The sequence below is a fragment of the Lontra canadensis genome, unplaced genomic scaffold (assembly GCF_010015895.1).
Source record: "Lontra canadensis isolate GAN:19392208 unplaced genomic scaffold, GSC_riverotter_1.0 scaffold155, whole genome shotgun sequence".
Classification (NCBI taxonomy): domain Eukaryota; kingdom Metazoa; phylum Chordata; class Mammalia; order Carnivora; family Mustelidae; genus Lontra; species Lontra canadensis.
In genome coordinates, this window is record NW_022631149.1 from 2,055,281 (window position 1) to 2,080,624 (window position 25,344).

At 44.7% G+C, this 25,344-nt stretch overlaps 1 protein-coding gene across 5 annotated transcripts in view; it reads left to right on the plus strand.

Moving 5' to 3' along the window:
- Window positions 1-25,344, plus strand: part of DOCK11 (dedicator of cytokinesis 11) — a 193,871-nt gene that overhangs the window by 73,521 nt on the left and 95,006 nt on the right. For all 5 annotated transcript variants that reach the window (XM_032844786.1, XM_032844785.1, XM_032844783.1 and 2 more), the window contains 11 exons: window positions 437-516; window positions 1,921-2,004; window positions 5,403-5,543; window positions 6,965-7,177; window positions 13,221-13,343; window positions 15,198-15,280; window positions 18,248-18,370; window positions 18,572-18,648; window positions 21,167-21,351; window positions 21,441-21,506; window positions 23,489-23,581. In XM_032844786.1, the coding sequence (XP_032700677.1) occupies window positions 437-516; window positions 1,921-2,004; window positions 5,403-5,543; window positions 6,965-7,177; window positions 13,221-13,343; window positions 15,198-15,280; window positions 18,248-18,370; window positions 18,572-18,648; window positions 21,167-21,351; window positions 21,441-21,506; window positions 23,489-23,581 (1,268 nt within the window). The remainder of the gene's footprint in view (window positions 1-436; window positions 517-1,920; window positions 2,005-5,402; window positions 5,544-6,964; window positions 7,178-13,220; window positions 13,344-15,197; window positions 15,281-18,247; window positions 18,371-18,571; window positions 18,649-21,166; window positions 21,352-21,440; window positions 21,507-23,488; window positions 23,582-25,344) is intronic.

Sequence of the window (25,344 nt, forward strand, 5' to 3'; positions counted from 1 at the left end):
TTAAGATTCTCTCTCTCCCTCTGCCATCCTCCTAAATAGTGTGCTCTCTCTTTCTCAAAAAAAAAAAAAAAAAAAAAAAAACAAAACAAAAAATAAAAAAAAAAATAAATAAATAAATAAAAAATGTAAAAAAAAAAAAAAAGAAATAACTATAGAGGTTGATAGATTTTCTTTTTTTATTATTTTTTATTTTTTGGTAAGAGTTGATGCTGCCTAGGGTTCTGACACATGAAATATAACCAGACTAAAACAGATAGGGAATTCATGGCAGATTGTCAAAAGTCCATTAAGGTTTTCCCTGTGCCTTCATAATCAGAATTCTTTGCAGTAAATCTAGCAGGAGAGGATGGGGTGGGAGAGATAGTTAGGCTGTTCCTCTTAGGTAATTAGTAATGGTCTGCATGGTTCGGAACATCTGCTTTTAATGAATTTGCAGAAGATGAAACTAGCAGCCAAGGAAAAACCGAGAACATCATGGCCAGTTTGGAAAGGAGCATGCATCCAGAGCTGATGAAGGTACGTCTTTCTTACGCAAACTTGTTTTCAGCTGAGACAATGCAGGCTTGGCTATTAAAGTTTGAACACTGGAGTGCATTTGGCAATGTCATTTCGAAGTTAAAAACCACAGGAAATTAGTGAAACAGGTAGAGATGGTAAGAGAAAAGTTACGCTCCTAAAGGTGGACCTGCAAGGGCCAACTAATGGTTTGGAAATCTTATTATTTTTTTTCTCTAGGTATTGGGAGGTACTTCTAGATTTTTGTGACGTTACTGATGTTCCTTCTTACTGAGCATAATTACTATATGTCATTCATAAGATAAATATTCTTTATTCAAGGGGATATTGATATAAATCAAACAGGACATTCAGTTTAATGATTTGCATATGTTAACTTCATTTGAAAATCACATAGTCTGTCTATATGTAAATCCATACAAATATATATATGAATAATTTCATCAGATAAAGATTTTGGTGATTGGACATCGTTTGTGTTAATTACTCCTACTCTGCTCTTTGGAGTTCGAAATGAGCTAATTTAGAAAGTGTAGAGGCCATTATCATACCTGTGTTAGTAGGTTACATATTTAACTATGTGGACTCCATACTATAGTAGAATAGGTCATAACTCATTTATTCATTTAAATACCTCATTAAACCTATTTATATTTTTTTTACTTTGTTCTTCTTCCTAGACTACTAAGTTACACAAGCTTAGAAGTTATTTTTTTCTACTTTATTTAAATTTTTTTTTTACTTTAAATTTATCCTTCTCTTAACTAAAAAATTACACTTCACTGTTGTTTTCCAAAACTTGGGAACATATTCACCATCCCCTGATCTAGGTTTTGTATGATTTTGTAGATGTTAACGTATCCTTTCTGAGTCTTTGACATTCCTGTTCCAGGCTGTACAGCCCACTGTGTTTTTCCTAAAGCGATGGAATTAGAATTATGTATAATATCTCATGGCTGGCACCCTGGTGATGGAAGAGACAGTGTTTTGTCATTTATTTTTCTTTTGCATTCAAATCTCTTGGATTCCTTTTTTGTACTCCTATGGCCCAAGCAATATTCTTGTTGTTAGGAGAGACACATAGAAAGTGTTAAGAACCTGGTCTGTAGCTTATCATGGGTCCTAGTGATGGTGACTCTCACCCAGCAAGCGTCTTTTTTATCCATCTCAAGTAAATGGAGATGGGGAATAGTGTATTTTTGAACATCTGTCCGATGGTAGTTTTCCAGATGAGATACCTTTTATTTTTAAAGTAATCTTCACACCCAACGTGGGACTTGAACTCACAACCCTGAGATTAACTAAGCCGGCCAGGCGCCCCGCACGGGCTAATTATTTGAATGTTATTTAGGACTCTTTTGAAGGGAACGAAGTAATGTTTGGTGTGTCTGTTTTTAATTTTAGTATGGCAGAGAAACTGAACAGCTGAACAAACTCAGTAGAGGAGACGGAAGACAGAATCTCTTTTCTTTTGATTCGGAGGTCCAGGTATTAATGACACATTTCTTTAAATAACCAGAGAATTGTCGCTCATTTAGATAAACAACCTCTGGGAAATGTGGAAATCGCTGATTTCTGTAGCTCTGGGCAATACCTATTGCTTTCTATTTGTCGTGTTCACTTCGAACAGGTATTTTAACTGACGTCCGGCAAGAGACCGGCACAGGTGCAAATGGTTTAGGACTGATTACACATTGTTTTTTTCCCCCTCCATTGCCTGTATCTCTTGTCACCTGATCTCCTCTAAAGAAATAAATGAGAGAACATTTAAAGATGGTTCTTGCGCTTTTAACCCGTTAAATACCAGCGCAGTCTAGTAGCGGCGGTATCTGCAGTATGAAGAACACCGAGTCATACGAGGGGTGTGGTTTATTTCCTCCTCCTGAGGGAGGCCTCAGAACTGGGTTAATGTTCGTGTCCGGCTCAATCCCACTTTCAGTGGAAAGTGGTGCCGGGAAGTGCAGGCTTATGTTCATTTGTGTGTCTCAACCTCTTTCCGGACAGTGAAGCCCTCTTTGTGCTAAGATCTATGTGGTTCATATTTAATTCTGTATTTTCTGATCGAATTACTGATTTATTTAAATGGAGAAATTCAACTGTATGTAAGTCTTATGCCTGTTTTTCTGAGCATGTTTCACGAGAAAAATGAAACTATTTGGGGAAAGGTGAGATTTTTTTCATTTTTTTCCTCCATGAGATTTGTAATGAAAATTTGGAGGTTTTTTTTTTTTTGGAAATAGAAAAGCGTGCATTTATACATACATTAATAGTTTTTTTTCTCAGTGAAAATAGATTGTAAAAATGTAATGGAGGAAGACTGATTTTGTCGTTTCTTTCTGCTTCCAGTGGTTTTCTAATTTTTATTTTTTGAAATGGGAAAAGTATATAGTCTATATATAATGCAGACATTTTTCCTTAATAAAAATACCACACAAGAAAATAAAATTATTTAGGGGAAAATATTTTTAATGAAGTTTCATGTCCTACTTTTTTCCATAGCAGTATGATACTGTTTTTATAAGTTAGGTGATTAAAAAAAAAAAAGTACAGCTGGTCTTGAGACCGTTAATTCTAAGACACTCATTCAGAAATTTGCCTGTTCCAGGCAAGTCTGAGAAGTCTGAGCCTTTTATAGAACCAACCCCCGCACCCCCCCACCCCCAAACCCCTCCATGATTGGGCTTTAATTGGACATGTCAGGCTCTTTCACTGTATACAAAGAAGCCGATTGACTGTGGTTGAAACTCAATCCAGTGTCTTTAAAAAATTTGTGGTACAGTGTTCTTGTGGTCATGGAACTGAACTCAAACATAACATCACTTATCAGAGAGCTACGACAGCCAGTGAGGAATTCAGAGCTCTGATGAAACTTTAAAGCACGGAATGGTTGAATGTAATGTTGATTCCTGAAGGCACTGTCCTCGCAGAGAAATCGTGCTGTACGCGTTGAGTGCCTTTTCTAGGTGAAGTGCCCTCCTAGGGTATCAGCTTTCTCTTTTGACCACAGAACGATGTTTAGAGAGAGATCTTTCTACCACAGACCTTCGAGAATCAGGAAACACCGGTTGACCAAAGGAGATGGCTCCAGCTCGAGACTCCTGGGGAAAGCCCGGCGTCCCAGCATTGGGACTCACGAGCCTCAGAAGGGAAAGGATTTGGGGGTTGGGGTAGTTCCGTTTCTCTTCACATTCCACTGTCTGAATAAGATAGAAGGGAGAGCAGATAAATGGGCGGAAATGAGAATTGATCTCCATGGCAATGACTGGCCTCTGCCAGCTGAAGACGGAGCTGTCTAGTCCCACACATTTGTATTCAGTTTAGAGATAAATAGACTCTGGAGGTGGGGGGCGATGGCACGTTCAGGTACGAATATTGTACTTAGGCCTCTCTAAGGAGGATTTTGTCAGCAGTGCAGGCTAGGTCAGAACAGCTGTAATTTTCCAGGGCTCTTCCGGCACAATACCTGTTTTGGCTCGAATTACTTAGGCAGTTTGAGAAAAGTCCTTGTGTTTCTCGCCTTGAGTTTTCTGTATTGGCGGTATATTCTATTCAGATTCACCCAATCATTTCCCGCCTCCCTCGTCTCGGGTCTTAAAGTATAGTAAGTGGCCCCACAATGTATGCTTTTCCTCCCATTTGTGAGCAGAACCTAAAATGTGTTCAGATACTCAGAAGGAACAGAGGAACTCAGATCGCCTGAACTGTGTGAGCTGAGGAGGAGGATTCTTGAAGTTTCTTTGAGGAGGGACAGATTCCTCCCCGCCTGAGAGGAATCCTTGACTCCTAATATCTGTTTTTAAAACTTAAAAAAAAACTTTTTTGAAATACTAATAATTAAACAAATACATCTCTGGGGCAGTCAGGGCATACCCCCAGCTCTGTTAGAAGCTGAGCTCAGTGTTTATCCCTTTTCGAAGCAGATGCGTCCCCCTCAGGTCATCATTGAAATGTAGGTGGTCCCCAGGGTCTAGCTGCCACTGACTCCCTAATTCAGATCCCCAGCCCAGACCTCTGCTGTTTTCCCAACCACTTAGTCCACCTCAAACTGGACACATTGCGAATGAAGCTCACCATCTCCACTCCTCCGTATCTGCCATTCTGTGTTACCTCGCAACCAAGGTCATGACACCATAGTTGAATTGTCTTAAGTTAGAGACCATCGTGTTATTCTTGACGCCTCTATTGTCTCCATTCACGGCCGTTTTGCCTCCCGTAGACCTCCCAGAAGACACCATCTCCACCATACTGGAACATGTATTTTGTGGGGAAGACTGATAACAACTAAGGACATATGAAAAAGTCATGTCAGAAGACTTAAATCAAGGAAAGGGAGTATAGACTGTCAGAGTGTGCAGTCCCCTTAGGGAGTTAAGGAAGGTCTCTGTGGAAATGCCAGTTGATAAGGAGACATGAATGAAATGAGGGAGTGAGCCATGTGTCTGTCTGCCAGACCGCAAATGCAAAGGCCCTGAGGTGGGAGTGTACTTAGTATGTTGGGGAAAGAACTGAGGAGGCCAGTGTGGCTGGAACAGAGAGTGGGGAGGGAGAAGCAGGCTTCCAGCTGAGCTGGGAGGCAGCAGTTGTGGGAGATGAGGTCAGAGGAGCTGAGGGGAGTAGGGACTTCTGTCATATAAGGCTTCGTAGGCCAGGGTACAGACTTGTGACTCTTCCCTGCTTTAGATCAGAGTCTTATCATTTCCCTCTAGGATTTCTCTGTCAGTGTTTGAACTTTGGTATGAGAGCTCTAGAAAGACCTATTGAATGAATAAAAGGGTTCAAACAAAGAATGGGTAGAGAAACTGTAGGATTCTGCAGTTTTTACTTATAGATCTATATTAATATGAATCCTGTTTTTTTGAAATGATTTATTATCATCTGTTTTGTAGAGGTTGGACTTTTCAGGAATTGAACCTGATATAAAGCCATTTGAGGAAAAGTGCAATAAACGTTTCCTGGTGAATTGCCATGATTTAACTTTCAATATCTTGGGTCAAGTTGGAGACAACGTAAAAGGACCACCCACGAATGTATGTATGACTTTTCCTTCCACCTTAAACCAGTGCATTAAGGAAATGCTTTGCTTTTTTTTTTTTTTTAATCACTGGAAGTAATTTACGGGATGAAAATTCCATAGCTATGTACTGTGATAAATTTGACATGGAGGCATTTCATACGTGTCTTTCTTTTGCCAAAATACGAATGGGTCTTCATCCTGAGAGGATTCATGGCCACATTAACCAATTTAAAATGCAGATAGTGTAGGCTCTTGACATTCTAAAGGGAATGTTCCCCGAACCTGGATGGTCCTCCCAAGTTGGGAATTCTGCCAGAGAATGTGACTTCTTCTGTGAGGTTGGCTCATCGCAATGAGTAAGGAACCCCAAAACCAGGCGGGGACACACATGCTGTGCAGTCGGCTGCCCTCCATCCTCCTAGAGTGAATTCATTTTGTTCTTCACAGCAAATTCCAACCTTGAGCTGTCGTGGATCATTTGAGTTACTCAGAAACACTTGAAACTATAAATGTAAAAATCACCAAAGAGCCTGCATTCATCCATCCGTCTACCTTCCTTCCTTCCTCCCTTTCTTTCCAAGATTTTATCTATTTATTTGACAGGGAGAGACTCTGTGAGAGAGGGAATACAAGCAGAGGAGGGAGAAGCAGGCTTCCAGCTGAGCTGGGAGCCTGATGCTGGGCTCGATGCAGGGCTCCATCCCAGGACCCTGGGATCATGACCCAAGCCAAAGGCAGACGCTTAATGACTGAGCCACGCAGGTGCCCCTGTGGTCATCTTTCTTTTTTCATTCTGGTTTTACCTTTGACAAATACCCGCAGTAATGACTTATTTTCTTCCAGGGCAGCTAAAATGCACTAGCAGACTTCCTGTGTATAAAGGGTTAATCTTTACACCATTTGGCACGAAATTTCTCTTTGTGACCAGCCTTCAAATGCTGTCTGTAGGGAGGAATTGTGTCTTCCGAAACAGCTGATGGGGCAAAGTTTTGTCAAGTAATTTGATGTTGACTGATATTCGCTCTTATTAAAGGTCCAATCCAGTAAGCTGTAACATAACAAAAGGGAACATTCATTTTTATTCGATAATATTGGCATTGTTTTTCGGCGATTTCAGTAAACCCGATTACATGTTATTCAGAAAACAATTGATGTCCTTTAAATGTGGCTTCTGATTTCTCCTCATTTAAAGAAAGTGTAACTTGCAAAATGACCTATACCCAGCAGAAGTTAACATTTGATAGGCTGTTATTTCAGAGCACTCTGTCTTATATGCAAACGAGCCCTAATGCAATTTTAGCCGAATGTCGAACTCAGAAAGGAACAGCAGTCGCAGAGCCTCGTGGAATCCGGACATCGTTTTGTCATTTTGCATCCCTCTCCCACCCCCACCGAAAAGTCTTCGCTTCCAAATGTCATTGTTTTCGTTCCCAGGTTGAACCGTTCTTTATCAATCTCGCCTTATTTGATGTAAGGAACAATTGCAAGATTTCAGCTGACTTCCACGTAGACCTGAATCCCCCATCTGTCCGCGAGATGCTGTGGGGCCCCTCCGCCCAGCTGGCCGGTGATGGAAGCCTGAAAAGCTCCTCCCCGGAGTCTTTTATTCACGGAATTGCTGAGTCTCAGTTACGCTACATAAAGCAGGTAAAGAGTCCTCTTGTAGCCTCCTGGAGAAGAAACCGAAACATACCCATGGGTTATTTCGCCCGCTCAGACCGATGTTTTCCCAGGCATTCCAGCTCCCGTAAGGTCTGTGGCTAGGGATTTTTCTGGGGACCGAAGCGGCAGGGACAGAATGGAAACCCCATAGGCTAGCTACGCCTCAGCAAAGGAACATTTTCAGTGGGACCGTGATGTGAGTCTCAGAGGAAGTGTTCTGTGAGCTGAATGTAGGTCACACAGACAGAGACGCACACCCCCAACTCCTGTGTGTACTTGTGAGCAAGGCAGGGGAACGCCTGGAAGGCTTGTTTCTTTGAAGAAAAAAGTGGACCCTGCCTTAGCCTGCCCCCCTTCCCGAATTCCCCGCTCCTTTGGGAGTAGGTGGCCAGGTTTGGGTTTTGGCTTTTGTCTTGGTGCGCCGTCTTTAGTTCCAGATATTTGTTAAAACACCATTGGATTTTTCCTTAGGACCAGAGGAAAAAGCAACCCCTTGTAGAACTTTAGCCGAAGCCTGGCTGCTGACCAGAGAATGGAGTTCTGAGTGAGTGCAAGGAAGAGAAGGAAATTAGGCAGGGAAGGGAAGGTGCCCGTCTAAATGAAACTTCACCCCATCTGGGCAAGTCTTGTGACCCGTCACAGATTGGAGGCTGTATCTTTGCCAGATTTGAGTACAGGATAGGGGTTCCATGTGTCTGGCTACACCCCTGGCTGAGGTGCCGTTAGATCTGTGTCCCTCAAATTCCTGGCCTGCCTAACCTCCCCCCCCAACCACAGCAAAACGTCCCACATTGACGGTCAAATTCCTCCAGAATATCGTTCTTCCCAGTGGCCAAGTTGTCCGGAATTTGGGGATCTTCGTTTGCGAGAGGGCAGTGTTCATGCTGACCCCCCCATGAATAGGTAGTTTTAATGGAGCATAAAGGCTCTTTATCCGAGGAGTTCTGGTTGAAAAGCAGTGGGAGGGGGACGGCTTCTGTCGCATACGCGATGCCGTGCTCTCCGTCCTGTCCAGTGCAAAGAGGCCCCTTTAGAAGGAGCCTGACGCTTCCCTTGCATTTTGACCTCTGACCTCCCTTCAGGCCATGAGAGGTTAGGCAGAACAGAATTGGCAGTCTTCCTTCTCGACTTCTGCAACTAAAAGGAAACTAGACTGTGACAGAATTGAAACTGGAAAGAGGCACAAGAACAAAGCAGTTCACGTTGTAAGATTTATTCCCCACCCCCCGATGAAAAGCTGGTTCTTTTTTTTTTTCCTGATTATAAAGCTAAATGTATTAAGATGTAGAAGATTTGAACAAGACGAAAAGCATAAAGAAGAAAATGTCGCCGCGCCCCATAGACAAGAAGTGTCAACATTTTGGCCAACCTCTTTCCAGACATCTGTATATATATAAACGCATAAATCTTACATATGTTCTTATACAAACTAGATCCTGTTCATGCAATTTTATACCTGCTGTATTTGTTTCATATCACGTGGATCCTGGATCAGTATCTCTGGATCAGTGTCTCTGGATCGCTCACATTCAGAAAGGCTAATGTCATATTCCATGAACTTAACTCATTGGGATATTTGTCATTTTGGGATATCGTAAATAACACTACATTGGACATCCTTGTGTATGCTCATTAGCTCTCCTGTTGAATTATCTCCTTAGAAGAAATACCAAGCATTGGGGTTTTTTGGATTCAGGATTATGCTCATTGGTACAGATTGCTAAATGGTGGGAGAAGCCTTTGCATGTGCAGTTACTTCCCTCCTTGGACTCTGGATCTGTGGTAGCTTTTTGTCACCTCTTTTTTTTTTTTAAATTTTATTTACTTATGTATTTGTCAGAGAGAGAGAGAGCATATGCAGGGGGAGCAGCAGGCAGAGGGAGAAGCAGACTCCCCGCTGAACAGGGAGCCTGATGTGGGGCTTGACCCCAGGACCCTGGGATCATGACCTGAGCCAAAGGCAGACGCTTAACTGACTGAGCCACCCAAGCATCCCTACCATATCAAATAAGCCCCTTTAAGCCAATGATGTGTTTACTTTATTTCTTTGGTGTGCTTAGCTGTATGTTCAAGGCATGGAGTTTAACTTGTGGACGTGGGCTTTATCCCACTTGTAATCTAGGTCAGGAAGAAAATCAACAGTTTTTTCAGTATCTCCGGTATGCTGGAATTTTCCATTGACATTTCATTTAATCGCCATAGTCAAGTAGTGCACTTGTGGCTGTTTTGGAGGGGCGGAAAGGGCAGATCAGGAGGTGAAGGAAGCGGTCCGCCATTACGCAGCCGAATGCGGAGAAGGTGGGATTGGAACCTAGGTCTGTTTCCAAGACTCCAGTCAGCAATGGCCAGCAGAATGAAATTCCATGCTGCAGCCTATTGTGCAATGATAGTGGAGGTGTTCGGAACACATGGGGGTTTGGGAGGGCAGGAGTTAACTTAGAGGGCCACGCAGGAGATGTGGGGCTTGTGAGAAGAAGCCTGAAAAGAATAGAGGAGTGATGGGAAGGTGACCTGAGGGACAGTGGCCTCAGATGGCTTTATCATCTTGCAATCTTTTCAGACCAACTGATGAAACCGGGAAGTGGTCATTTACTTCAACTAGTTGAACATTTTATTTTGGGGAAGTTTTTTTTTAAATTTTATTTATTTATTTGACAGACAGAGATCATAAGCAGGCAGAGAGGCAGGCAGAGAGAGAGAGAGAGAAGGAAGCAGGCTCCCCACAGAGCAGAGAGCTCGATGTGGGGCTCCATCCCAGGACCCCGAGATCATGACCTGAGCCACTGAGCCACCCAGGTGGCCCTGGAGAAATTTTTTCCTCAACTTGTTCCCATTTAGGGGGAGGAGGCAGTGCTGTGTTGGAGAAAGACTGAATGTAGGTAGATCTGAACTCGGATCCCAGCTCGCCCGTTCTTCGGCAATGACGGCGAGTTCAGCACTTTTTTTTTTAAAGGCTTTATTTATTTATTTGAGAGCGAGAGAGAGCAGAGAGGGAGAGCACATGAGTGGGAGGATGGGCAGAAGGAGAAGCAGGCTCCCCACAGAGCAGGGAGCCTGATGTGGGGCTCGATCCCAGGACCCCAGGATCATGACCCAAGCTGAAGGCAGATGCTTAACCAATGAGATACCCAGGCGCCCCAAGTTCAGCACCTTTTATGTGCCACTGTATTTCTCTAGCTTCTTTATCAAGGCCCTTATTTTCATAACAGCGTAGCAAAGTAGGTGGGTACTATTACCATACCCATTACACAGATGAGGAAATGAAGGCACAGAGCCGTCCAGTAGCTTGCCCCGGGGTCACAGAACTTAGATGAAGAACAGGACCTGAAAGTAGGTCTAGCAGGTTTCAAAGCCAGGTGTTTACCCCTGTGGTATACTGCTTCTGTGTTACCCGAGAGAGGAGGAGAAGGCCCAGTTCCCCAGAGTTCCCAGAAAGGGCTGTCTTGGTGGCCTCAGCCCTTCCAGCAAGGCGGCTCGAACAGCAGCATAATCTGTAGTAAGAGTTTGGTGGATGGTGGTTGTCTGGGGGCCATCCTAGGCCTTCCCCATCTGTTCACTGGAGTCGTTCTCTCCAGTGGCTTTCTGAGAACAGTGGGATGGCCACCGGAAAGGAGGGAGTTGGATCCATTGAGTGATTTTGCCCCCTTTTGACCCTTATTCTCAGCTGCCTGGCATTTTCTTCCCGGAAGCCTTGATAGAGCTCAGCTCCCCCATGTCTTCCAAGGTCAGACCTGATTGACTTTAAGTTGGGCTTGTGGGGGAGATGCTGACTCTTGGAGGCCTGCCTCCTTGTGACTCCATGGGCTTCCCCCTGGGGGCAGCTCTTATTAGCCTGGTGAAGGGGTACAGCATCTCCCCCGCAAAGCCGTGCCATGCTGTGGGCTCTGTAAGTGTTGGGTACTGGGATGAGGGGGCCTCACCCCTTCTTTAGAGGGAGAGGGGCAGTCAGGGGGTAAGAATTACCCTGAGGGTTGGGGCAGCTGCATCCGTGCTCCTAGGTGGAAAAGGATCAGAGGCCTTGTCTACAAGGGCCAGACTCCCGGGCCACATGGGGATTCCCGGGCGCTCTCTGACTACCCTTCTGTGTTCTGGGGACAGGGAGAGTGCTAGAAGCTGACTGGGACAAAAGGCTAAACAGCGCTGATGGCGTCCCCTTACCCTGGAATCTCTGGTCGTTTCAAAAAATGAATGCTTCGATGCCTCAGCATTCTTATCTGTGAACAGGAGGAAACGATAGTACCTGCATGCAGGGGCAGCTATAAGGCTCTGACAAAGTGCACAGTTCCCAGAAAGGGCCAGGCACGGCGCTAGGCCGCCATGTTTGTTCAGCATGACATGACCAGCAATAGAGCGCAGTAATGGTGATCACACATATCCAAGTGAAAGCACCTTGCTCTTAGCCATTGTCAGAGTTTTCAAAATGAGTGAACATTAGCTGTAGCAAAAATCAGTATTGCTGCTCTCATCTGTCCTCATCATGTGAAATGTCGGCTGCAAGGGCCTCAGGGCTCAGAGGCAGCATAGCGTGGGCTGGATGTATAGTCTGGAAGCTCCTTGTCTGCTTGCAGCATAAACTTCTGTAAACTCTCGGTTTCTTCATCTGTGAAATGGGTATATCCTAAGTGCTTGCATTCGAGGGTTTTTTTCCTGAAGATCAAGGAAGATAAGGCACAAAACCGTCTAGGACAGTTAGGTGACAATGTCAGTAGGAACTGGCTGCCAGGCGCATCTCCCCACCCAAGTGGCCTGCTCCTGGGAGTACCAGGAATCGGGTTCCGTGGCCTTGTGAGTGTTCCGGGCCACTCAAATAATAACTGAGTGTTCCTAGTGTGCAGTACAAGGAATCCATACAGGAAGTCTTTGGAGTAGCTAATATTCTCATCATCCCCATTTCTTTGGTGAGAAACCTGAGGTGTAGACACGGGATGGGGATTTGCCTCCACCCCTACATGGCAGAGCCAGAGGTTTGAACCCAGGACCTGTTAACTCCTGGGTAGTTTTTAACCACTTCCTTCCCTGCTCACTGCTTGGGAATTCAAAGGTGAATCAGCCATTCCAAGTGAGATATATCTATATATATATCTATATATCTATCTATATATATCATTATATATATGGATTCTGGCGGGGGTGGGGAATGACTTGGGGTCCCACACGGGGTTTTCTCATCTTTCCTGGAAGCCGTGGAGTGCTTGCTCCAGAGCAGGTAAGATAATACGTCTGAAATATTCTGAAAACTAGAACGCAGGATCTGAACACAGTTGGTAATACACCAGGTAGAAAAATAATGGTTGGTCGAATCACAGGAATGGGTTTTTCCCTTCGAATTCATTTGTGTGGTGCTCCTTTAAACAACAGACCTAATCAACTAACTGGCTCTTTGGCAAATAGTCTCCTTGGGAGGAGCTGGACAGTGGATGACACAGTGGTGTCACACGCATCCCCAGAAAGTGTCTGTAACTCTGGCTGTATCTACATTCATAACCCTTAAGTGGACTGTACAGGAAAAAACCAACTTTTGGACTCTCTCTCCTCACCTGAAAAGCGCAGGCGCTCTTTAAGTGCAGTAAAGCGTTTGCTTCCTCTTAGCTATAATTAGTATTAATTGCAGGTGAATTGCTCTGGAGTTAACATGCAGTGACGTTTGAAAATGCACAGTCAGTTCCACTTGAGAAATGCGTGCTATCTCAGCATGGGCCCATGAAGCCGAAACAATACGTGTCGTATTAATTAGGTATGAAAAGGCACCTTGCGAACACGGCCAAACACGAGAAGCCAAGTGGTAATGGCGACAGCTGTACCTCAGGGACAAATAGATGTGAAGTTGGTGACCAGAGCAGGTCGGTTTTGAAAGAAGCTTTAGGAGCTGTGTGAAAGGAAAGGCCGTCTGTTTTCAGGGTCCTACACACAACCCTGTGTCAAAGGTCACCCTTTGATGCTAACCACAGGACTAGGAGTCATCGACCACCCAACGATATGCATGAAGTCACATAAAAATGTCTAACGGGAGTAATTCTTTCTCCCTCAGGGAATTTTCGCAGTGACGAATCCACATCCAGAAATTTTTCTGGTTGCAAGAATTGAAAAGGTGCTCCAGGGAAACATCGCACACTGTGCAGAACCCTACATCAAAAATTCGGATCCAGCAAAGGTAGTGACAGTGCTCGTTTGTGAACATTTCGGCGTAATGTAAAATTTGCCTTTTGCTGATATTTTAAATGGTACTGTTAATGACCCCTCCAGGGAGCCTTGTTCTCTAAATACGGTGTGCCGTGTGAGTGTGCGTGCTACAGCTTGAATATGACTCCCCCCCCTTTTCATTTATGTTCTGTTTACATGACAGTCTGATTGCTGCTTGCTTATCAAAGTAAGAGCAAAAGGCTTTTAGGCGACATCTGCTCATTGACACCATATCCTTGGCAATAGCTTACTCTTTATTTCCAGCCCTTCCATTCAGCCCTAGAATGTCAGAGCTGGGAGTTCCAGCCCTGTCTGTGATAAGCACACGAAAGACAAGAGAGCGAGCGATTCATGGAGCTAAGTGAATTCAATTCGAGGGGCCGTCCCTTTATTCTGAGATTTTTGTTCTTCCTACCTTTTTGAACATTACTACGCCTGTGTGTCTTTCTTGGAATGTTGGCATATGAAATGGTAGCGACTATTCTTTTTTTTTAAGATTTTTATTTATTTATTTATTTGACAGAGATCACAAGTAGGCAGAGAGGCAGGCAGAGAGAGAGAAAGATGGGGAAGCAGGCTCCCTGCTGAGCAGAGAGCCCGATGTGGGGCTCGATCCCAGGACCCTGGGATCATGACCTGAGCCGAAGACAGAGGCTTTAACCCGCTGAGCCACCCAGGCGCCCCGGTAGCGACTGTTTTAACTGTTGGAATGTCTTCGGATGGCAACGTGAAAGTCAGCGACCCCTGTAATGGTCCAAATTTCTGGATTGTGAAATCCAGACTCCTGCAAATGAGTGACCTGGTCCTTTCCTCTTGTTTTACAAATGAGAAAACGGAGGCCCAGAGAGCGAAAGCATGCGTGGCCTGCTTCATTAGCGGCACTGCAGCTACTGCGTATTTACGAAGAGTCGATCCGTCATACGTGGTATCTGGTTGTGTGTCCAAATAGTGTTTACTGAGCGGAAGATGCCGAGGGGACATGTGACTAATTTGTGTGGGAGTGAAAAGTCTCAATGATGTAGATAAGAGCCTCTAGCATTCTGCATCCCTGGGGATGAGCATCCAGCCAGTATTTCGCGGCTGGTTTCGGCTCTGTGGGCTGTTAATCTTCTGTCAGCTCCCAGCGCCTTGCAAACAGCAGCTCCTTGCCCAACCAAACTAATTGTATTGACTCTTGGTCACTTGGCTTTTTATCTTGGGAGTAAAAAGGTCAGCTGTATTCAGAACAAACTTCTCCCAAGAATAAAGAGTGTCTGCCTGCTCATGTGCGAAAGGAAATATGCATTGGAAGTGCTCAAAATTTTCCCAGTAGAGGTCTTTGGTACAAAACGTGCCCTACACCTCTTTTCATCCATCTTTGGATATCCTGATGAAGGCTCTGTTAATGAGGAAACACAAAACGCTTTAAAAAAAAAAACCCCACCAAACTCTGGTCTTGGGGTGCCTGGATGGCTCAGTCAGTTAGGTGTCTGCCTTTGCCTTGGGTCATGACCTCAAGGTCCTAGGATCGAGACCTGCATCGGGCTCCCTGCTCAGCGGGGGGCCTGCTTTTCCCTCTCCGTCTGCCTGCTGCTCCCCATGCTTGTGCTCGCTCTCTGCCAAAAAATAAAATAAAATCCAATTAAATTTAAACAAAGGAAAGAAAGAGAACTCTAGTGGAAAGTGGGTAACTGCCGTGTGGTGTTTGTTTTTATTGGGGGCTCTTTCTTTTTCTCTTTCGCCAGACTGGGATGTTTTACATCGGTAAGTGGGGGAAATGACTGTGTGCTCTGAGTCTTTGGTTGTTCAAACACACACTAGTGTGTCTTCTTATTTCTGCCCCTAGACGGCCCAGAAGGTGCACAGGACAGCAAAGCAAGTGTGTAGCCGCCTTGGACAATACAGAATGCCCTTTGCTTGGGCTGCCAGGTTTGTACAGATATAATCCTGACCTTTCTGTTCGCACTCATCTGTAAAGTTCACGGCTGTCATCCTTGCTGGCAGTGTTTAGAGAGCGGTCTCTGACAAGCCAGGTCTGTCCTTGGACACTTGGGACGTGGCTGGGTCCTCTCAGGGACCAAGTGGCTCTAGCAGCAGACATTTCTCTCTGGGGGCTGGGAGTCTGAGGTCCGGATGCCAGCATGACCGGGTGATAGCGAGGAGCCTCTTTGAGGTTGCAGACAGCTAGCTGGCTTCTCCTTTATCTTCATCTAGCTGGCCTCTTCTAGGGGCACTAATTGCATTCACGAGGGCTCCACCCTCCTGACCCAATCAACTCCCACACGCCCCTCCTCCTAATGCTGGCACTTTGGGGTTTGGCTTTCCACGTGGGAACTTAGGTGGGAGGGCACAGACGTGAACTCTGCCGTGGGATATGAGAATCCTTTCTCTTGCAATTTGCCGTGCCTCAAGGAACCTTCCATTTCTTCATCTGTGGTGCTTCAGCGAAATTTGCTTTGGCCTCGGTTCCCGATCTGACCACCACTTAATTTTGTTGCATTTTAAAGCAGAGTTTATTTGCTACAGTAATGGAATTTTTTTGCCCTCCCCGGAAAACCCGAGATTGTAGCGAATTATGTACAGCCGTGCCCACTGTTTCAAAGCTGGCTAAGTTTATGCTTCGAAAAGCTATCCTAGAATATTTCTGGAAACCGTACTAAAAATGAGAAGGCAAAAGAATGCGGTTGTTAAGTGCAAGCGGGTCATTCATGAATAGACTTGGTTTCTGATGACAAATGCGGGAAACCCGTCACAGGTAGTGTGTGTGGAAGGGTGTTATCTCTAGTTCATCTCTTGCGGTAGGTTATATTCTTCCCCCCCCCCCCAGTTCTTGCAAGTCTACATACAGTGATGACTTAAAATGTCTTTCTTGTACCCCACCCCTTTGAAGTCCAGATTCACCGGCTTGTGAGTGGTATAGCCTGTACAGCTCACTGAAACTTCTGGGGAAAAGGCACCATGTTCTGAGTAATTCAGTCCACTGTGTTCGGTGGGTGTTGGGGAGTAGCATGAGGGGAGGAGATTCTAAGCTAATTAACTCTTCTGTCACTGTTTATAATCATTTCATTTGGGGGAAGCTTTCAGAACATACTGTGTGTTGGTAGATGAAAAAGCATGCTTGTCCTCGTTTTGTGGGCTAGTTTCAGCAAAAAAAGAAGAAGAAGAAGATAACCACGGTTGGGTGAATGGTGAAGAGTTGCGGAGGTTGGTCTGTTTAGGCACTGGCGGGGGTGAAGTGTGGCTTGTGGACAGACTCGTCCTTAGCGGTGCTCTGGCCTGAGAAGTCTGTCGCTGCTGTTGGGATTATTCAGAGTTCTCTGGGAACCCTGTACAAGGTGGTGGTCTAAGTGCTTTAACGTGTACCTTCTTGAGAGGTGAGGACTGTTATTCCTGCCTGGGAGAGGAGGAAATTCAGCCGTGGAACGAGTAAAAAAAAAAAAAAAAAAATCCTTGCCCAACTTCACGGAGCTCATGGCCAAGCCGGGATCTGAACCCACAGCACGTGACCTCCGCCCACGCCAGACCACGGTAGCGCGCAGCCCACTGTCGTGGCTGTTCGATGCTGTTTGGTCAGTAGAAAAATGAGTTTAAAAAGTAATTTAGATATTAATTTAAAAACCTTTGAACGTAGATGCTCTGATTCCCTGATCTGATGAGGAATTGGGCTCCCTTTTCCCTCTTGCATTGTTTCGTCTGTCAGCAGCAGCAAGAACTCACTGTAAAGGCTTGCCTGGGGTATTTTAAAGATGTATGCTAAACCCCTGTTTACTGAAAATAAAGGAGGTATGCTTAGAAGTAGGAACCATAGTTAATGCCTAGAAGCACATCTTAGGAGGCTTGGCCTCCTAAGAATTACGTTTTTGGCTAGAGCTGCTCCCAGTGTGTTGGGGGCTTGGGCATTACTGCCCATTTTAGCAGTAAGAAGCTCCCTAAAAATGGGAGGGGGTGGGGGATGCCTGGGTGGCTCAGTTAAAGCATCTGTCTTCGGCTCAGGTCATGGTCCCAGGGTTCTGGGATCGAGCCCCACGTGGGGCTCCCTGCTCAGTGGAGAGCCTGCTTCTCCCTCTCCCTCTGCCTTCCGCTCTGCCTACTTGTGCCCTCTGTCCATCGAATAAAAAAATAGAATCCTTTTTTAAAAAATGGGAGCGGGAAGAGAGGTAAGGAATCATCCACACTTGTATTTGGAAACTCTACGTATGTCTTGTTAAACTTTGTATAAATTGACCCTAAAGATTTAACTTAATGGTCATCAACTTGGAGACACACTTTACCCTTGATTCAAATGCGTGTGTTGTATATATCTAGCTCGGTGGATTCTCACAAACGTTTCCAGTCACGTGACTACCATGCCAACCAAGATCTGGAGCGTGTCTGACACTTCAGAAAGTTTCCTCCTGCCCCTGTCCAGGCAGCCATCCCACTCCCGTCAGTCAGCCACCACGCTGATGGGTACCACTACAGATGACTTTTTTCTACGCTAGACCTTCCTACATACGCAATCCTGCCGTATGTACTTTCGCATTTCGTTTCTTGTACTCAGTTTGGCTTCGAGGTTCATCCTCATCCTTGTAACATATCCGCCCTTCCCTCTGAGTGGTAGTCCACTGTCTGGATACATGACTGTGTATCCGTTCACTTGCTGATGAATATTCAGGCTGTTTCCTTTCGGAGACATAACAAATAAGTCTGCGGTGAACATTTCGGTGTCCTGTGGAAATATGCCCAAGAGCGGACTTGCAGGCTCAGAGGGTGGGTGTGTGCTGAATTTCCCGAGAAATTACCCAACGAGTTTTCCAAAGTGGTCGTACCACGTTGAATTCGCACCAGCAGTTAAGTTCGTCTTAATTTGTCAACACTTGAGAATTAAAAAAAAAAAAAATTCTCTTGCTGTTTTAGACCCATTTTCAAAGATACTCAAGGTTCTCTGGATCTGGATGGGAGATTTTCTCCTTTGTATAAACAAGACAGTAGCAAGCTTTCAAATGAAGACGTTCTCAAGTTGCTCTCAGAGTACAAGAAGTAAGTGTGCTACTGTAGTAAATTGATAAAAGAGATGAATTACAGTTTCTTGATATGATGAATGCGAGTCATATGTGGGAGAAACTGAACGCTTTGGAGCATTTTTGGATTTGGAAGCATTTGGAAGTTTGCATATAGGGTAACCAGTGCGTTCAGTAATCATAAACTTTAAGTATAAAATATTTCTTATTTTACACCTAGGCCAGAGAAGACCAAATTGCAGATTATTCCTGGGCAGCTCAACGTCACAGTAGAATGTGTTCCTGTGGAATTATCAAGTAAGAATTCATATGTTACAAATAAAGCTCAAGATACGTTTGAATCGCAGGTTTTTAATCTTTTCAGTATATTTCTTTCTTGAGGTTTACATGGTGTTTTAAGTGCCTAGGACTGCCATAAGAAACTCCTACAAACTGGGTGGCTTAAGATGACAGATTCATTCTCTCCCGGTTCTGGAAGCTGGAAGTCAAGATCAGGATGTTAGCAGGGCTGCGTTCCCTCTCAGTGCTCTAAGGCAGACTCCCTAGTCACTGGATTTAGGGCCCACCCTAATGCAGTATGATGTCATCTTAACCCATCACATCTGCAAAGACCCTGTTTCCAACTGAGCCAGCCAGGTGGCCCTGTAAAGGCCCTGTTTCCAAATACAGTCATATTCTGAAGTTCTGGTGGCCATGAATTTTTTGGGGGTGGGGGACACTATTCAATCCAGCACATATAGTGAATAGTTACAAATTAGGAAGGGTGTTAAGTTGATTTTATCAGATGCTGTTTCGTATATAATATATCCTGTTGTGGCTCTTCCCTAGTCAGTTTCTGCTGCTTTTTGCCTTGGGTAAATCCCATCAAGGAATCCAAAAGGAAGAGAGTTTCTTTTCCTCTCTAAAGACAAGGATCTAAGATCTCAGAAGAAGAATGGGCAGAAGACAGAAAAGACACTTTGCAGGAAGTAAAATGGAGTGGCTAATAAAAACTTGAAAAATGTTCAAATCTCTGCAATAATGCCACTAATGCAAATTAAAGTAGCAAAATGCTTTTCTCCTCTGTCGCATTTACAAAAATGTTTCAAGTGCAACTGTCTTAATGCTGGCCGGGTTTTAGCCAGGCACCATCACCTGTCATGAGTAGGAACACGATGTGGTTATCGATGTTCACAGATGTCTAGAACTAGGGCATTTTGATTCTGAGCCTTTCTCTATCTGTTCATTTACTGAACAAACTTTGCAGTAATGGAGATTAACATCTAGGAGTGACAGACAGTAAATAAGAAAACAAATGAGCAATTTGAGTCGGTGATTGGGGTGGCCAAGGGAGGTCTTGGTCTGGCTCAGAAACTGAAGAATGTGAAGGAGATAGTATGTGGTGGTTGGGGACAGTATGTTCCAGATGGAGGGCGTTGCATATGGAAAGAACATGAGGCGGGAGCAAGCTTGGTTCATAGGAGCAGAAAGGAAGCCAATGTGGTGTGTGGTGGGAGCAATGAAGATGGGAATGAAGCAGGAGAAGTTCTGCAGGAAATGGGATAGACCACAGTAACTCTTTAAAAGGTTGGATCTTAGTCCACGTGCCGTAAGAGGTTGCTAAAGGCTCATAAGCAGAGGCGTGGCACCTGATTCATACTCCAAAACACCTAAGAGTACAATGGATTATTTTTTCCCTAAAGAAATAATTTGGAACGTAGACAGGAGTTTATGCACAAAGGTGTTCTTTTTCACATCGTTTATTTTGGAGAGAGATTGGAAACAACCTAAGAATCCAGCACTGTCGGTGTGGTTAAGGCGTGATGGTACACCAGGAAACTTCACGCAGCCTTTCATGAATGATGTTGATCTAGAGTCCACAGAAGAAAACATTAGATCAAATGCCAAACAAAAAACAAAAAACAAAAAAAACCCAAAACCCAACCCAGGATCAAGTTCCGTATATACAGTAGAATTTGTGTATTATTACGTAAAACAGACATCGAAAGGAGATGAGAAGAGAATATGTCAAAATACTAACAGTAGTTCTGTCTGGACACTGGACCCATCACTTGTCTCCAGATAGTCCACTCTAAATATCACTGTAATAATTAGAGAAACCTGAACCCAGCAGAAAACACTGTGTCCTCAGGTGTGACTCTTCCTGGGTCTTCCTGTTCCATCAATACTGCAGTGCAGCAGGGACAAGCAATGTTAGAGCTCCTTCAGTATACAAGTCACCTCTAGTCCCAGGGCTGCTTGGATAACCTCAGCTGCCACACTTTCCCGAGCCTTCGTGCTTTTCACCTTCCGGAGTGTTGAATTTATTATTGGCAACACATCCTAAGATCTGTCATTTCCAAAGGCCTCCCTTATTTCTTGGTGAAAATTGCACCTGCACCAAGTTAACTTTTTGCAGAGTGACTATCCATGAGCTAATTGGAGGCATACATTTACTGTTAGTTCCCTGATACCAATAAAAATTTGCAGTGAAAGCTAAATTGCAGCCACAGGAGGAAAAAATGTAATGGATTTCTCTGCAGAGTTTAAATTTGTAAAAATTATGATGTGTTATATTTGGCAAATCACTCTACATTGAGAACGAACCAGCAGTCGTGTCTGGTTTGGATGGTCCCACTCAAATCAGTACCAGGCTACGCCATCTTGTCCTTCTGGGGGCTTAAAGTGGTTGTATGACTTTTTGTCAATCACTAAGAATTCTGTTTGTGAAATCACTCTTTGAGAACGCGGTCTGCGTATATTTTTATAAAGGCAGGAATGTGTTCGTGATTGCTAAATTGTATTATCTTTGCCTGTTTTCTTTGTTCTGGCATAGATTGTATTACTTCTTCGTATGTGCCCCTGAAGCCTTTCGAAAAGAATTGTCAAAATATTACTGTGGAGGTCGAAGAGTTTGTTCCAGAAATGACAAAATACTGTTATCCATTTACTGTTTACAAAAACCATCTGTATGTATATCCCTTGCAATTAAAATACGATAGCCAGAAAACATTTGCCAAGGTAAGCAGTATAAACTACATTTTGGGTATAAAATGCAATTCATAATTTTCTGATTTTAGGACTCATTTTGAGTGATTGATCATTTTTAGGCAAGGAACATTGCGGTGTGTGTGGAATTCCGGGATTCAGATGAAAGTGACGCTAGCGCTCTAAAGGTTTGTTTATAATCTCGAAAAGCATACGCTTTTAGTGTAAAGATAAAGATTTGGGGGGCGCCTGGGTGACTCAGTGGGTTGGGTGTCTGCCTTCGGCTCAGGTCATGATCCCAGGGTCCTAGGATCGAGCCCTGCATCGGGCTCCCTGCTCAGAGGGGAGTGGCTTCTCCCTCTCCCTCTGACCCACCCCTGATTGTACGCACACACATGCCCTCTCTCAAATAAATAAATAAAATTTTAAAAAAAGAAGAAGATAAAGATTTTTGGTACTTGGTGGTTTTATAGGCTAAGTTTAATTTCTTGAAGCGCCACAAAGAAAATGTACTCAAGAGCTGATGGTGCTATTGCCTTTTCTACTCTGACACATTAACTATAAGGATAAAATATTTTAAAAATATCCAAACAAGGTAGGAGCTTGTGTAGCTTTAAAAATGGGTAAGCTTCATAGACCAGCATTTTGCTTTTGCACCTCTTTGATTTTGCACTGCTCTAATGTGCCATCACAAGGTCATTTTTTCCTGTGACCTGATAGTTTCTAATGGTATCGTCAGGGGACTGTAAACTCTTTTCCCCTTGAAATCCGAACAGGCTTCGAGCTGTCAGAAGCACAGCATGACTGTTTTGATCTGAGACAGGACTTCTTCGCTGGTGCCTCCAAACTTGGATTCGTGGTGGAGGCCAAGTAGAATCTTAGTGTTCTCTGATGGAGCAATCCTTAAATACCTCTCACGTCACCAGGCCTCTATCTTTTCGCTCTTGAGCATATTAATCAGAGGCCTGAAAGAAAAGTTCCAAGAACATTTAGCTGTCACGATTGGTTTGGCTGGCCCCCTACTTCTCTAGCTTGAACCTAAATCAGACAGATGACAGCTAGTCCTCCACTCAGACCTCCTGGGGAAAAAGCCTGGAAACCCTTAACTAAGCCATTGACCATATGTTTAATACACCCCAGCTTTGAAAAGAGGTGTTTCGTTGTTTTTGTTTTTTTGTGGGTTTTTTGGGGTTTTTTGTTTGTTTTTTGTTTTGTTTTGTTTGTTTCCACTGAGAAACCTCAGTTAAGAATTAGCTGGCTCAAATTAGGTGCATTTTCTCTGATTCCCTCCTCACTGGACATGAGAATGACTCTTCTTTTTGCCCCCATGCAATGTCCTTTCGTACCCTTAAAGAGTCTTAGCTTACCCCTCCACACAGTTCCCGCAAATTGCCTCCAGAACTGTATTTCAGGAGAATTGGCAATGCCTTCACAGGGAGTTCTGAATTTCATTTCTTAGCTGGCCTAGAGGCTGGCTCTGAAGTGACAGGGTGAGGCAATCAGTACTCCATATTTATCCTTGAGCTTATCAGGCCTGTAGAAGTGCAAAACTCACACCAGAAACGCAAATGGATCTTCCCGTGGAACCATAGAAAGCCTCGCATTTATTTTATGGGTTTCACAGAAAGCCAGTGACTTTTAAAACGTGGGTCGTAAAGTGAGCCAACAGTAAGCTTGTCTGTACCTGGGTGGACATGGCAGTTTTTCATGCCCTTAGGCTAGGAACGTGTCTGCTGGTGTGTGTGTGGTTTAGCTCCTTACCTTGCCCGCCGCTCAGAGCGTCCAGCAAATGCTGCTAACTGCCTGGTGGGGAGCGTCTCCTAGGAAAAAAGGCAAATGGCACGAGACAAGTCAGCTTTCCAGATCTGGTTTCAGAGTATTCCCCTCCCAAATGAGTAGCCACGTTTGACTTCTTGCTGTCAGCTAATGGGGAAGTGCATTTTCTTGAGGACGAGAAATTCGGAAGCATCCATGCGGCCAAGTTCAAGGGTGTCTGGGGTGGTAGCTGGAGTGACTGTAAATGATTCGGAATTTACAAGCTCACGGTGAAAGCTGGGTGGGCTTGGCCATGGCCGTGGGTTCACGGATACCTTCTAACTGTATGTGGTTCTGTTGCGTTACATTTAAAGGCCTTCGCTGAGATGGGTGACTCTATTTCCTTCTTTTGCAGTGTATTTACGGAAAACCGCCAGGGTCTGTTTTTACCACAAATGCTTATGCTGTTGTCTCACATCACAACCAGAATCCAGAGTTCTATGATGAGGTAAAAACGCATTTTTCTGATGTTCATAAAACACAGTGGTGGCTCTTCTTTTTCTCTTCATCTCCATCATTTTCTCTGCCCTTGCGGTCCCTGAATGTTTTGTCCTGTGAAGAGAGAAAGTGTCACGCCAAGGCGAAGGGCTTGGCGCCCTTCGATGAAGGGGAAATTCGCCCACCAATGGAAGGGGCTCTGGTGAGACCCAAACATGTAGGGAAGAAACAGGAGACCAGAGCTAGGGTTCTAGCCTCACTTTGACAGCTGGCTCCGTGACCTTGAGCAAGTCCGTTCCTCCTTTTCCGAGTCTCCCATTTCCTCAGCTTTTGAAGAAGAAATACAGACAAGACATCCTGAACGCCCTTCTACATCTTTCTTCCTGTGGTTTTGCATGGAGCTGGGGGCGTAGCCACTGTGGAAGTGAAATGCTTTGAGAGACACAGCAGCGCGGGAGGGCCACCGGAACCCCGCCGGCCGCTCTAGTGCCTCGGTGTGGTGTAGACGAAGAGGAGTGGGACGGTCTGTCAAGCTCCATGCCCCCGTCCACCCCAGTCTACCTCTCTGCCCCTGCCTCTGCCTCTCTTTCCTTCTCCATCTCTTGTCTCTCTGTACTTGCCATTGTCTCTCTTAGTATCTCTGGCACAGCCTCTTCCAGTCGGTGTGTCCCTGACTTGTCCAAATCTGCAGACCGCTTTTGATTCCCACGTGTCTCCGCGAACCTGGCTATGCATCCCAGGCCGGAAGCTTGGCTCTTTCTGCTTCTCAGCGCTCTTTATCTGAAACCATCCCCACTGCTGTCACGGTTTTTCCCCATATCCACCTGCTGTCATGGGCGGGGGGGATTGTAGCCCAGCTTTAGGCCACCTCCCTTTCTCTATCCAGCGCTCTTGGTGTGATGGGGGTGGGGAGGAGCAGAGCGGTGCCTTGCGGCTTTGTCCCCCCGGGGAGGGAGGATGCCCATATTTCTGTGCAGCAGAGCGTTAGGCACCCAGATGGTCTGACTGCCGTCAATAGGCGTGTTCATGGTGAAATATACCTACCACCGAAATTAGTCTTACACCAAAACCCTGCCTTGCGTGAATGATGATGAGGACAGTTGTCCAGCACCAAGCTGTTTTAATATGTCCCCCTCCCTCATGGACACCCGTTACTCCAGAAGACTTGATCATGTAGCGAGTAATCCACATTATCTTGGGGGGGGCCCGAAAGAAACGGGCTTTTCAGACATTCGTTCTATATTGACCATGACAGAGCGAGAGATCACAAGAGGTTGCATGTGTCTTGGGCAGGTGTACGAACACGCATCTGATCAATTACATATGCGATCTGTCTTTTGTATACTTCTGGGGGGCTGTAAAGACATTTGTGGGGTCCTGATTGGAAAATCACTTGAGATGCTTGTATTAAAGTATCAGTTTCTAGGATTGAAGTCATGTACCAAGGGTGATGATTTTTATTTTTTTATTCAAGAGTTACCTTGCGTTTTTCTTCAAAGGCTACGTATGTGAACTGTAATTGGTGGATACCATAATACCATAGTGAGTTTTTGCATGTATATTTGCAAAGCTTAATTCTCTTTTTCCCCACGCAAAGGAAGACAACAATTTAGAGAAAAGGAGCCTTTCAAATTCAGTACACATTTTAGATCGATTGTGTTCACTAACTCAGATTGAGTTCACATACTCTCCCTGGGCTGTGAGGCTGTGGTTTCGATCCAGTGTTTTAGAAAATCTGCTGCAAAGCTGCATCCAGGAGAACCCTTTGCACTC